This window comes from Balaenoptera physalus (genome assembly GCF_965194825.1).
Source record: "Balaenoptera physalus genome assembly, chromosome: 4".
NCBI classification, from domain to species: Eukaryota; Metazoa; Chordata; class Mammalia; order Artiodactyla; family Balaenopteridae; genus Balaenoptera; species Balaenoptera physalus.
The window spans coordinates 135,558,988-135,571,475 of record NC_138891.1 but is presented as its reverse complement, the minus strand read 5'-3'; the positions used below and the strand labels follow the sequence as shown (position 1 = coordinate 135,571,475).

Genomic DNA, 12,488 nt, shown 5'->3' with positions numbered 1-12,488 from the left:
AATCAACCTCTATACAGTCTTAGGCTTTAAAGATGCTCCAGCTAATTCAATCACCTCAGCAAACTATTTCTGCGGGTTTTAACCAACCTGATGAAGGGGACGCCGCCAGGCCTCCCCAAGGGAGAGGAGATCCAGCTGGCACCACACCCCTCTGCCCACATGAGGCCACGGCTCAAGCAAAGGGGCCCAGCTGTGGTTGGGAACCAGTCACAATGTTGGCCAGTCCTTTCATTTCTTGCAAAGGCTGCCAGGTTTTAATCTGATTTCGCTGGGGATGTACAGCATAGACATTTAACCACAAGGTACTGGAACGAAAATTCTGCATTTTCCACAAGTGCCACCCAAGCACTGATGGCTTAAGGACCTAAAGCAGAAGTCTGCTCCCCTAACCTCGCCCATCTCAACTATTACCGAAGCATCTAATTCGGTCTCTTCAATCAGAAAATAGCCAACCGTCTAAGCGGCGGAGCCCTCTGTTCCTTTTTAGCCCTTTAGGAGAGTGTGTATAACATCCTGTCCATTAAGCGCAGCCCCTCTGTTCACAGGAAATGTCGCAGGGGAGCTATTTCAGTCTCAACTGAGCGGCACATTACAACCAACAGAGCCCTGGGGCCTCCCAGCTCAATCTCCTGACCTATTTAGACCCCGGCCATTTATTTTTAGGAGGCCCTTTTTGTCCCCTCGCCCCCTAGCCCAAATTCCAATTTAAATAGCTGGAAGGAAATCAAGAGAAAAATCTGGCTTCAATGGCATAGCATTCAGGGCCCCTTTAGGAAGCCGGTTCCAACAAGGGCTCTGTTGTACCCAGCACAGCAAAGCTGCTTCGATACTTGGTCCTTTTGAATGAAAAACACACTCCGTATCACATTAGCTGGGTGTCAGCCCCAGCAAGCACAAGAAGCGCTTACAGCCAGTGTGAAAGACAATCTAAGCTAAAAAAATTGAGTGGAAAGGCTACCAGGACGCATAGACCACTTTCTGAGCAGAGAGTATAAACTGCTTACCTGCTGGGAATGCTGCGGGCTTCGGTGGCTCTGTTGGAGTGATTTTGCTCGTCCCAGGGCTTAAAAGTTTGACATAGTTAGCAGGGAACCAGCCTATCTGGCGCTTTTTCCCACGTGCCTAATAACAAAAAATTATATTAAAATGTTTCAGAGGTTCATGTTCTTTCATGTTATACTTTGCACTTATACCAAGTTTACATATAACTGAAAAACAAATGACATCAATAGTAGAATCTATGGATTACTGTATTACAAAATGAAAACAGGCCAGCTAAAATTCAAATTGTGGCAGCCATCAATCAGCAAAGCCTAGAATGTTCTGGCATGGGCTAGATTGTGTGGATCACAGAGTACAATGTAGTATGTACAGGATGGAAAACTCTGCTCATTTAACAGCTCTCAGCTGTCATTTTCAGGTAATGTAGAGATTATGGTTTATGCCAATGTTACATATGGATTTTAGGAATAATAATAATGGCAGTCAACACGTGCTGGGCGCTTTTTATGAGCCAGGCCTGTGCTAAGCACCTTATATGCATTTACCTACACAACAATTCCAGAAGGATAATACTATTACTATTTCCATTTCCCACTATTACCATTCCTAGTTCCCAGGTAAAAAGAGTAAGGCTCAGAAAAGTTAAGCGACAATCTCAAGGTTACAGGCTAGTCGGTGGCAAGCCAAGATTCGCAGTCACATCTGCGATCTTCTTATGGAGAATAATTGTGCATATACAAGATGACATACACGCAATATATGGAGGACACAAGGAGTCTAAACTTCACCTTGTTTTCAAAAGCCATCAGGCTTATGTGATGGATCAGCCACATTTTCCACCACCATTCCTGCCTCCTTCACTTTAATCTAATTCGACACAAAATCCACTCATTGAGTGTTCACGTGCTGGGAGTTGTTGGAAAGGGATAGTTTAAGACACAGAGGAACTTATAATGAAGTTGGCGAACCAAGACTTGCACTCCTGACACAATTCTATGAGATGAAGACTCTAGTTAGGGATGATGGTAAGTGTTATAACTACCCTTCTGCACACCACCAGGAGCAGAGAACTTAACTTACAGCACGTACATACACACACACACACACCCCCTCTAGAAGCAAGGCTTTGATAAAGACAGCTGCCTTTGGGGACAGGGTGGGAGGGAGACATTTGAATTCCCTTTCGTAATTTTTATTTATTTATTTATTTATTTATTTTCTGGGGGGTCACGACGCGCAGCATGCGGGATCTTAGCTCCCCGACCAGGGATCGTACCCGCGCCCCCTGCAGTGGAAGCGTGGAGTTTTAACCACTGGACCGCCAGGGAAGTCCCTTGTAATTTTAAAATTTGAAACCATGTGAGTATATTACCTGTTCCCAAAATAAGGAAATAAAATTAAGAGAAAAGGAAACTTCCCAGCATCTTACCTCTGCCCTCTCATCTGATTCAGTTTATCAAGAGGGATACTTCTGGGTTACTTTTAGAACGCAGATCAAATTTCACTTTCCTTGAAGTCTGATAGATTTCATGACCTTGGCTCAAGGACTAAAGCTCTAATCCACAGTTAATCCACCAATGGTGGAAGCCACTCCTTTAAAGGCTCCCCCATGTTAATCTATTGAGTATATACTGCCGTAGGTCTCGCAACGACCCCACCATTTCTCCCGTCCCTGCACCTTCACCAGGGCGGAACACAGAGCTCACTGGCAATTTCTTCATTTGTGTGTCCACAGGGGAGAAGGGCTGGTGAAAGCACCAGAAGCCGCCCTGGGTACGGCAATTGCGGATTGCAAGAACCCCTCAGGACTCTCTTTTGAGCAAGGTACAAGGAGCGTGAGGCTGAAAAAATATGGTTTCTGCCTTAAAAGAGCTGATAATCTACAAGAGGAAGTAAGAAATATGCATGGAAGTAATAATATCTGCGTCAACACTAAATACCAAGAGTGGTGCAGGCATCGGGGCCACCACGGTTCATGGGAAGGAGATGCCGCTTCTGGTGGGATGGTCATAGAAAGCTTCCGGAAGAAGTGGGATTTGGCCGGCTCTTGAGGAACGGAGGAGAAGTGGAGATGACCATGTGGGGAGGCGCTATGGGCAAAGGCAGTGAGGCATCGGGGTCTGAGGGTTGCTGCTTGTTTTCAAGAGAGCAAATCACCGAATGAGGCTGGAGTAGAGATGTCGCTGTGAGAGGTCAGACTGGTTAAGACGGATGCTGGAAGGGGAAGAGGGCATCTGAGGAGAGGCTGATGAGGAGGGCCAGTGGGGACACCCCCTTTTTTTAAAAAAAATTTTTATTGGGGTATAGTTGTTTTACAATGTTGTGTTAGTTTCTACTGTATGTCGAAGTGGAGTTCCCTGTGCTATACAGCAGGTCCTTGTTAGTTATCTATTTTATACATATTAGTGTATATATGTCAAGGGGATACCCCTTAAGTCTTCAGAACAGGGGAGTCACATATGGATGGGAAAGCCAATGAGGTGACAACTCTCTACAAGAAATGAGACCCACCGGTCTGAGGAAGGCCTCCTCCTACCCAGTGAAGGAAGAGACATATTAAAAGGGGGAGTGGAGGGCACTCCCTGCCGGTCCAGTGGTTAGGACTTGGCACTCTCACTGCTGGGGCTCGGGTTCAATCCCTGGTCGGGGAACTAAGATCCTGCGAGCCATGCAGCCAAAAAAATCAATCACTAAAAAAAAAATTAGAAAAAAAAAAAGGGGAGGGGGGTGGATTCCAGGACCCCAATGGAATCCTGAGCCAATAAACTGTATCTCGTCCTCCTTGCTGGATAGGGTTTTTATGGCTGCCCACCAGCAAGCTCCCAGGGGAACTTTTGCCTTTAGGTACTCCAGGCCAAAAGTGCCTTCTATTCCAGCCAAGATACATTTCTTCAGTCCACCAGCTCACTCTTCACTCTCCGGCACTTTAGTTTTTAATTAGCTGCACAGAAAGGTGCTGTATTTCTTTACCTCACCACAACATAGGCCTTTGCCTTCCTGACCAAGGTTTGCCTTGACAGAATGATGAATTGAGAACACACACACACAACACACACAAGAACTAAAACTGTTGTGCCGTACAGATGTGGCTTTGAATGCAAAGGCTACTATGGTACCACACCTTACAGCACCGCTGACGGAAAGCTCCGCTCCTACAACGCTGTGACTTACGGATGACTCCATCATGAATTCTCACTATCCCACCACTCACTGTCTGAACTCAAGAATCCAACAGATTTAGATGCATCTTCAGAAGAATCCTTAGCTCTCACAATTCTGTTCCTGGCTGCCCAAAGCTTAGGAACCGAATGGATTCAGATAACGTGGCATCTCTCACTACACAAACGCAGGATGTAGGTGGTGCAGGGTTATCTGTACTTTGCAATGAAACGGTGTCCCTTTGAGATCTTGCATATTGAAATTTGGGCAGAGAATTTTAAACAAATGGAAAAGACACTGACTTGCAGCTCTCCTTCCCACCATCCACCTGGGTTCTTTTTTCGGATCAAAATCAGCTGACCAGGGGCCAGGGTGAGCTGCTCGGGACCGGTAGCAGTGTAGGAGGCAATAACCTGGGCAATTTCTGGAAAACAAGACCAAACATGGCAGCGCACCATTAGAGTCAGGAAAAGGAGAGCTTAAGAAGACACAGCCACCTCCCAGGTTCACGGGTCAACATCGTCAGAGCCGGTGTACGGGGCCGGTTTTCTACTAAATGAAGAAGGCTCAGTGGCTGGCCCTTCTTTGACCACACGGCAAATGCAGTATTCAGGAGCTGGGCTTGTCTTCCGGTTGTGCCCGGTCTGCTCGAGGACCCCCTCATCTCTCAGAACATACCAACTTGCCTCCACAACCTCCCCACTCTCCCCCAACTCCGCACCCTACCTCCACTGCCCCAATTCCCAAGAACACCCCGATGCCAGCAGCTGGGCCTCATTCATCCCCAGCTGCCCTCCGCCCTCACACAGTGCTGATTATTATTAGCACATGGTCCAGTCAAGGATGGTTGAGCGAATCAAGGAACTCAAGTGAACCTTTTCCACCTGCCAAGTACAGTAGAAAGAGAAATCTGTTTTCTTCAGAAACCACCAGGAGCATGCACTAGCTAATTTCTTTCTATGTTACGACTTTCTTTAGACTCTCTCTTCTACCCACAAGACCATTTTCTTTGAGGCTCACATTCTGAGAGTGATCCCTGAATATCAGGTAGGAATCACATCAATGTAAGTTTACTTCTTTTTATTTCAAGTTAGAGGACGATCCTGCAGTCAAGAGGAGGGATTTTATGCAAAACAACAATTCAGCACAGAAGAAAAAAAGGTGAACAGTTCTGTACTTTTCCTGAATGTGAACAGTCTCATGGGAAAAATTCCAGCAGTACCACAGACCAGGCTCTGAAAAGTACATTTCTCCTGGCACAGGAGGTCGACTACGGAAGGAAAAAAATCCTCCTCTGACTGAATTCTGGCGTATCCGCAGCGACGGCCTTGTGAACTTCTAGAAGCAAGACAGAACAGACTGTTCTATTCCTCTCCACTCTCTCCCCATCATAACTGTTCTTGAAAGAAAGAGATGAAGAAAGAAGGAATGAAGTAAAGACAGACAGACAGACAGACAGAAGGAAAGAGGTGAAAGGCCCATGCTCCTGCTTCCCTGAAGGCACATTAGCCCCCTAGGACCCTGTTCTGTAATAAGTGGCCACCATGCTAGGAGTGCCAGGCCGTCCCGGTGTGGGCTGGCCCTGACAGATGCATCCCAGAGCTCAGGGGAAGCGAGAAAGAGCCCAGCTTACACATACGTGGGCTCCACTGAGAGCTCAAGCTGGGAAATCTGTGCTGGGGATGAGAATTCTCCCCCAGCATGCCAAGGACTAGCACTAGACGCCACAAGTTTTCCATTTGGAAAAGATCCAAATTAGTGTCCTATTTGGCCCCTGATGTTCCTACTCCTCAAAGGACCTGGCCTGCGTAGCCAGTGACCTGCCCTGACACTCTTTTCTGTCTTTTCCAGCTTTTTTGAGCAGCTCGCTGGTTTCAGTGCAAAGTTAAGCCCCTCTGGACCCTTTGGAATGACAATTCAAAATGTAGCATACTCCTGGTTAAAACAGAGATTTGACCGGGGTGGTCCAATATCTGAGTCAGACTAAAATCCTACAACTACCTAAAAACCCACCTTTCCTTGCCAGGTAAGCGCATTTGGAGCTGAGCACCAGACACAGACACACACATCCCTGTCAGCACTGCGGTGACTCTTTCAACCTGTAATTTCTTAAGGCTGTAATAGCAGAAAAGCTCAAATGACCTAGAGAGGAAAACAGGCCATACAACCGTATGATTTTACATCTGCTTCTTTCTTCTTTCTTTCAGGCTTCTATTTATAGAATATGTGATTTTGTTTAAATACACTAAAACACTTCGGGTTCAGAGCGATGACTATAATTTTTGTACCTTCACCGTGTACCTGAGGAAAACCACCCAATGGCTTCTAAATTAATAGGACCTGCACCCTGATAGTACGTGTTGCTCTCTCATCTCCTCCATTATTTATGTCCTGGGTCTGAATATGCTTCCAGGAAACGAACAAGGGCTTCCTGAACCTAACGGGAGGAGGACTAAGCAGCTGCTGACCCCAAATCCTACAGGTTCCTGCATGACAACTTCCCACCATCTTGCCTGAATGATTTCTTCACATTCCAAGAGAACATTCTGGCTGGTAGTGTCCCTACTCTCCATGTGTGAGGCAACAACCATATTTCATAACCAGCTATAAATACGTTATTAATGGATTCCAAGGAAAGCATCTGCTCCAGCCACTCTTCGGACAGATTCTTTTGTCTTTTCTTCTCTTTTCATTTTTAAGGCTTCTGGCCCCAATAAACAAAGACTGGGAGCAACTATCAATGACATTTCAAATATTGAAAAATAAGCATCAGGGTTTGTCACTTACCAGGTTTTTTTCCTAAACTCCCTGTTTTCCCAGCAGTTCCAGAGCCCTTAAAACAGAGCAGAAGGTCTCATTTGCATACTGAAGAGTTTTGGTCAAGCAACTTAAAAAACGATTAATGATGACACAAGCCCGCGTGAGCCCCTAAATTCCCCTTTTCATTCTGGGGAAACATAGTAGCATTGTATCTCCTGACATTACGATCTGTATCAAGGAAAACATGGGGCGAAATAAGTACTTTAAAAGCGTGTAGCTTTAACTCTCTTCTTAAGAGAAAAATTAGCAAAGTAAGTGGCATTGTAGGACCCCAGAGGGCTCAGGTATTGACTGTGTGTAACATGGGCGCATCCAGTCCCTGGGTCAGGTGAAACAGGGGCTGCCCGACCAGGAAGACTGTTATAGTCTACAGCCTAAACACTAAGCTCATGCTTGATGTCCAAATGGTTAATTATTAAATACTTCACACATAAAAAAAGTACAGAGACTATAATAGACATCCATGAGTGCAATGGATGTCTATTATAATCTCCATATATTAGAGACTAAATACGTGAAAATATTATTAATATTAATATTTTAATTAAATTAATATTAATATTAACAATGCATGGAAATATTAATATTTTGGTACATTTGCTTTAGGGCTTTCTTTTTTTTTAAAGAAGGAAAACAGTACAGTGGCAATTCAAACACCCCTTCCCCCATCCCATTATCCAAAGAGGCAGCCACTCTCCTGTATATCCTTTCCACCCAAACCTTACACTGTTTAAACACTGAAATTTCTCTTGTAATGCTGGACACACAGCTCATAGAAGCAGACCATTTTTTTTCCCAACTACTAAGTGTTCCAAAAGTGCTCTGGGGTTGAATTCCTTCATAGATACTCATGGAATTTTAAACCAGCTGAGCAAGCCAAGCCAGCAGAGACTCAGTTGGGACAGGGGCCAGGCCGTAATCTGTCGTTGCAAAGTGCTTTACTCCAGATTAATTTTCACTCTTGTGTCCCTATCTTCCAGTAAATTAAGTATTCCAATTAAAACAGAACAAAACAAAAGGCTTAATTAACTAAATGGGAGTAACTTTAAGAATAAAAATATGTAATTATCTACCAGGAACACAACTTATCATTGTCCCTACCTATATTTATACTGAAATTCAATAACCATTTGGCAGGGAAAGTTTGAATTAAAATGTTTACTCTGATTATGCTTTCTGTATTAACGAAGTTATACAATACTCATCTTCCTTGCAATTTTTATAGGCTGCATATCCAAATGAAGGAACACTAATGATACAAGATTCCAAATGACCAGTTCCTTTCCCAGTACAGGCTTAAATATACTCTCTCTAGTCCATAAAAAGAACAAAGCAATTAGCAACCCAGTGATAGAATTCAAGCAGCTTCAATGTGCTCCCTTTTAAACACCACAGCCAGCACTTAAGCTGAGACGGAGTCAGATGGCCAGGTTCCATCCTGGCGCTTCTTAAGAATGCAGCAGAAAAGTTCATCCAGGCTACGTGCTCCAGCCCTGCTCGTGTAGAGAAGGGAAGCAGGTTTAGGACAACCTCCCCCTTGTCCATGGGTCAATTTTGGTATCTGAAGCTGGGTCTGGTTTTTAAGTTTGGCGGGATATGGCCTTATAATATTGAAGTCTATGTCCAAGTAGGATGAAAGAGCTGCCTTTTTTGATTTTTTCATTATTATGAAATAACGTTGCTAAATGTTTGTCTAAAATCTTTAGCACTGTTAGTTCTTCTGTGGCTGATATTTAAGACTGTGGTTAATTAAGAAAGCACTTTACAACTCAACTTACCTTTAGAAAATGTCACAGTGCATTTTTTGAAACTTACTGACTTTGGATGGTTTTTGGTAGAAAACTCTAATTTATTAAAATATAATACTAGTAATGGCTTTTGTGTTTAACTGATCCCAAAGGTAAAGCCATTTTAAGAGGTTTTGTGCATGGGAGCAGAAATCCAGTTTAGTTTTTAATGTTTTCCCTCTACTCCCCTGAAATATCTCCATGGTTCTTATTGGATATAACTGGCTGGCCTGGAGAAGAGTTGAATTTTCCCTCTCCAGGTCTGCAGAGGACAATACAACGACTGTCCTACAGAAAAGAAGTACTTTCTTTCCAGCTTCTGCCAAATTCTCCAAGGGTAAAAACACTTATGCAAATCCCTCCAGGGGAATTTCAGCAAGCTGCTCTCAAGACCAAAGCAAGGGAAAACAAACAAAAAAACCCCAAAACAACAATGACATTCTTTAAAAAAAAAAACAAAAAACAAAACAACCAGCAAATAAAACTATTCCTAGGAACTGCAGGGAAGGTGAGAAGGCTGACCTGGTAGAACTACCATAACTACCATAGCTTATCACCAGGCCCAGCTTCGCTTCCCAAGCAGCTATGGGTCTGTTAAATGACTACATCTATAACCTGAAATTCCCACTAACTTGAAATTGGCCACTACGAGATGGGCTCCCATACTCTAGTAGGCCCACACCACCATTTCATTAATCTTGTGCTATCTCAAGGCCACTTCATGCAACTGAATTTTTAGGGCCCCATTAACAACAATGAGGAGCCACTTCCAATTGGTAAGGATAACAGCATTTAAAATAAATTCAGTCTCTGATCAACGAAGATACTAAGTTCTAGCCAAAGTGTACCAATTTCTTAGATCTTGTGTCTTCCTACTGTGTAGGCAAAAATACAAATTCTAAAAACTCTCTACTGCCCAATATTCTGGGGCCAGTATCACCAAAATACTTTTGTTTACATGGGCAGGATATTGCTGTGTATCTTTCTTGGGGTTTCTCAAATCAGTGACCCTGAAGACTTAATCTAGAATATTTACTCCGAATCCTAAGTCAGTTACATTCAGGAATAGAGATGAATCCTGAGTATTATCCCAGCTGACGCAGACCAGCCTCATTACGATCAGCCTCCACTGAGCCCCGGGGGGTTCTTCTGCTTCTGGGAAGCCAAGGCTGACCCTGCGGCACCAATAGACAATTTCAAACAATTACAGGTCACACTGTATTTGCTGTCACGTTCCAGAACTTAGCAAAACCCAACAATGATGTTCCACCGGCAAACATCATGACTCCCTGAAAAGAGAATCGCTGCACAGAAAGGGAGAGGAAACAGTTAATGTGGGTTTACCTCTGAATCTTTAAGCCTCACATAGTTAGAAGGGAAGACTCCGGACTTGTCGCCCACTGTTCCCGTCCACCAGTCACCATCTTTCTTGGTAACCAAAATCACATCCCCTTGCTGAAAGGTTAAATCGCCTTGCTCAGAACTCTCGTAAGTGTACATGGCAATAAATTCTGGTGGGGAGAAATATTGAGATACGGAGAGAGCTTGATTGTTTACAGAAATCCCAGACAACTTTGCAAAAGCAAGTTTATGAATAAGGAAATTATTAGGATAAGGTCCATTCAAGAGAAAGGCTAGTCACTGATAAAATTCAGAGTTGCAGAACCCCCTGGGCTCCAAATTTCCCGATTGCACAGAAAAATTCAATAACTGCAGCCGGGGAGACAATTCCTGTGAAGACCCAGGACCAAGAACAAACAAAAAAAAAACCCAACTGCATGTCCACCAACACCAGTACTGAGAGTGATCTCCGACTTAACGCCATGGTTTCTTTTTACATGAAAATGGTTTTCACGTTCACTTTTAGCTAACATTTACTGAGTACCTAGGTCATGCTGAGCAGTGGCTTAGATGCACTGACATGCAGGCTCCTTGGTGAGCTCATCAAATATCTGTAATTCACTTTTGAAGGTACCAAGTCACCATTTTAGAAACCTTTTAGACGTGGTATATCCTTTATGTCAATTAAATAAGACACATTTTTCATTATTCAAGTGCCTCGGTGAAAATTTAAGTCCTATTGTGCCATATACACAGATGGCAGGAAGCTGTTAGAACACAAAATTTAAAATATATATTCTTTAGTTAAAAACGGACATCTACTTGTCATTCAAGTATAAACAGGTAGAGTGGACTGCTGATAAAAGTAGTGTCTACCCAACCCCAGAAAATAATCACGCCTTTCTGAACAAGTGGAAAAGACACATCACAGTTTCTTACATTTGATTATTCATGTAATTTAGTCATAAAGGACAAGAATTAATGTTCTTTACTGTCTTGAATGTGAAGGATGTGCATTCCAGAGGAAGTTTTTCTTTTGAATTATAAACAGCTGACTTTACTAAGGCTTAGAAACCAAGTCACACTCTCAGAAAGATCATTTGACACAAAATTCTAGACACTACACTAGGTAGAGAATAAAAGATTTCTGGAAAGATGAACATACGTTTCTTATTTCCACTTTTTGTCCATTTTATCCTAGGCCTTTGTGTATTTTTTAAAAAGCAAAAAGCAACCCCCCCCCAAAAAAACGACAAAACAAAACAAAACAAAAAACACAACAAAACACCATTTACCCGAAAAGTTCGTTTTATGATGGATGATGGATGGAGTGTTTCTTGCTAAAATTTCATATGATAATCCTTAAATGCAGAGCTTAATGTCAATTAATTTAGTATGGAGGACTCCACTGTCTAATTATAAGAGCCTCTGCAGGAGGCACTAATGAAAGCTAAAACAGACACCAAAAAACACAAATCCTCCTAATGCTTATGCTAATGTGGGCAGCTCTCCAAGGGGCCACTTCAGCCTCGCTGTGCTGACCTGCAGGCTGAGGCCAGCAGACCCCGAGATACAAGGTCATCCAAACGTACAAGGCAGAACAGAAGCCTCTCTGTCTTTAGCCCTCCAGCACTGGTGACACACACCTCCACAGTTAAAACTGGAAAAATGATTTCCCACACAAGGAAATCAAAGTTTGGCAGCTTGAATAAAGACATTGTTTTTTCATTAATATATTCCTTTTTCTGATTTCTCAATATTCTGACCCTTCCCTTTTCATTTTGTTCCGTTACTTGTTCCTTAGCTCATGTTTGGCCGTTTAAGATTGGATCCTTGGCAATCAATACTTTTCCCAGTGATTCCTGCACTTAAAAGTCACTTTCTTAAAATGGATCCAAAGTTTGAAGTCACTTTCGAAATGCTTAAGAAACTTCAGAAGCGTGAACTCTAGCTGAACTTCATACTGCAGCAGAAGATACCAAGGAGACGGGAAAGACTGTGGTTTTACTTGCCCTGTGTGCACGCAGGCATCTGCGAGGACCTTCTGATTCAATGAAAACAGGGAGACATGAGGACCGCTATGCGGGGGCGCCTCACCACTTAGACCCTCTTCACCAGACGTGTAACACAGGGCACTGGCCATTCCCAAGCCCATATTTTAAGAGCTACCCAAATTGACCATCTATTTAATCTGGTTTCTGGTTTACGTGAAATCTGATTACATTCAATACAGTATTGATAAGTGGTCCATTAATATATTTAAGTACCTTTTCTCAGAATTTCAGATGTCAGTGTCCTCCCACACCCCTCCAGAAAGCCAGCAATCTCTCCTCAAATTTCTAATACCTAAATCATTTCAAAATGGATGTAATAAATGCC

At 43.2% G+C, this 12,488-nt stretch overlaps 1 protein-coding gene across 4 annotated transcripts in view; it reads right to left on the bottom strand.

Moving 5' to 3' along the window:
• ITSN1 (intersectin 1) overlaps window positions 1-12,488 on the bottom strand; it is a 227,680-nt gene that overhangs the window by 58,698 nt on the left and 156,494 nt on the right. For 2 of the 4 annotated variants that reach the window (XM_082459102.1, XM_082459098.1), the window contains exons 24-27: window positions 10,113-10,279; window positions 6,949-6,994; window positions 4,464-4,585; window positions 1,005-1,122 (exon numbers count right to left, since the gene is read on the bottom strand). In XM_082459102.1, the coding sequence (XP_082315228.1) occupies window positions 1,005-1,122; window positions 4,464-4,585; window positions 6,949-6,994; window positions 10,113-10,279 (453 nt within the window). Of the gene's footprint in view, window positions 1-1,004; window positions 1,123-4,463; window positions 4,586-6,948; window positions 6,995-10,112; window positions 10,280-12,488 lie in introns of those variants that run through there. The other 2 variants (XR_014262787.1, XM_082459099.1) reach the window with 2 other exon arrangements.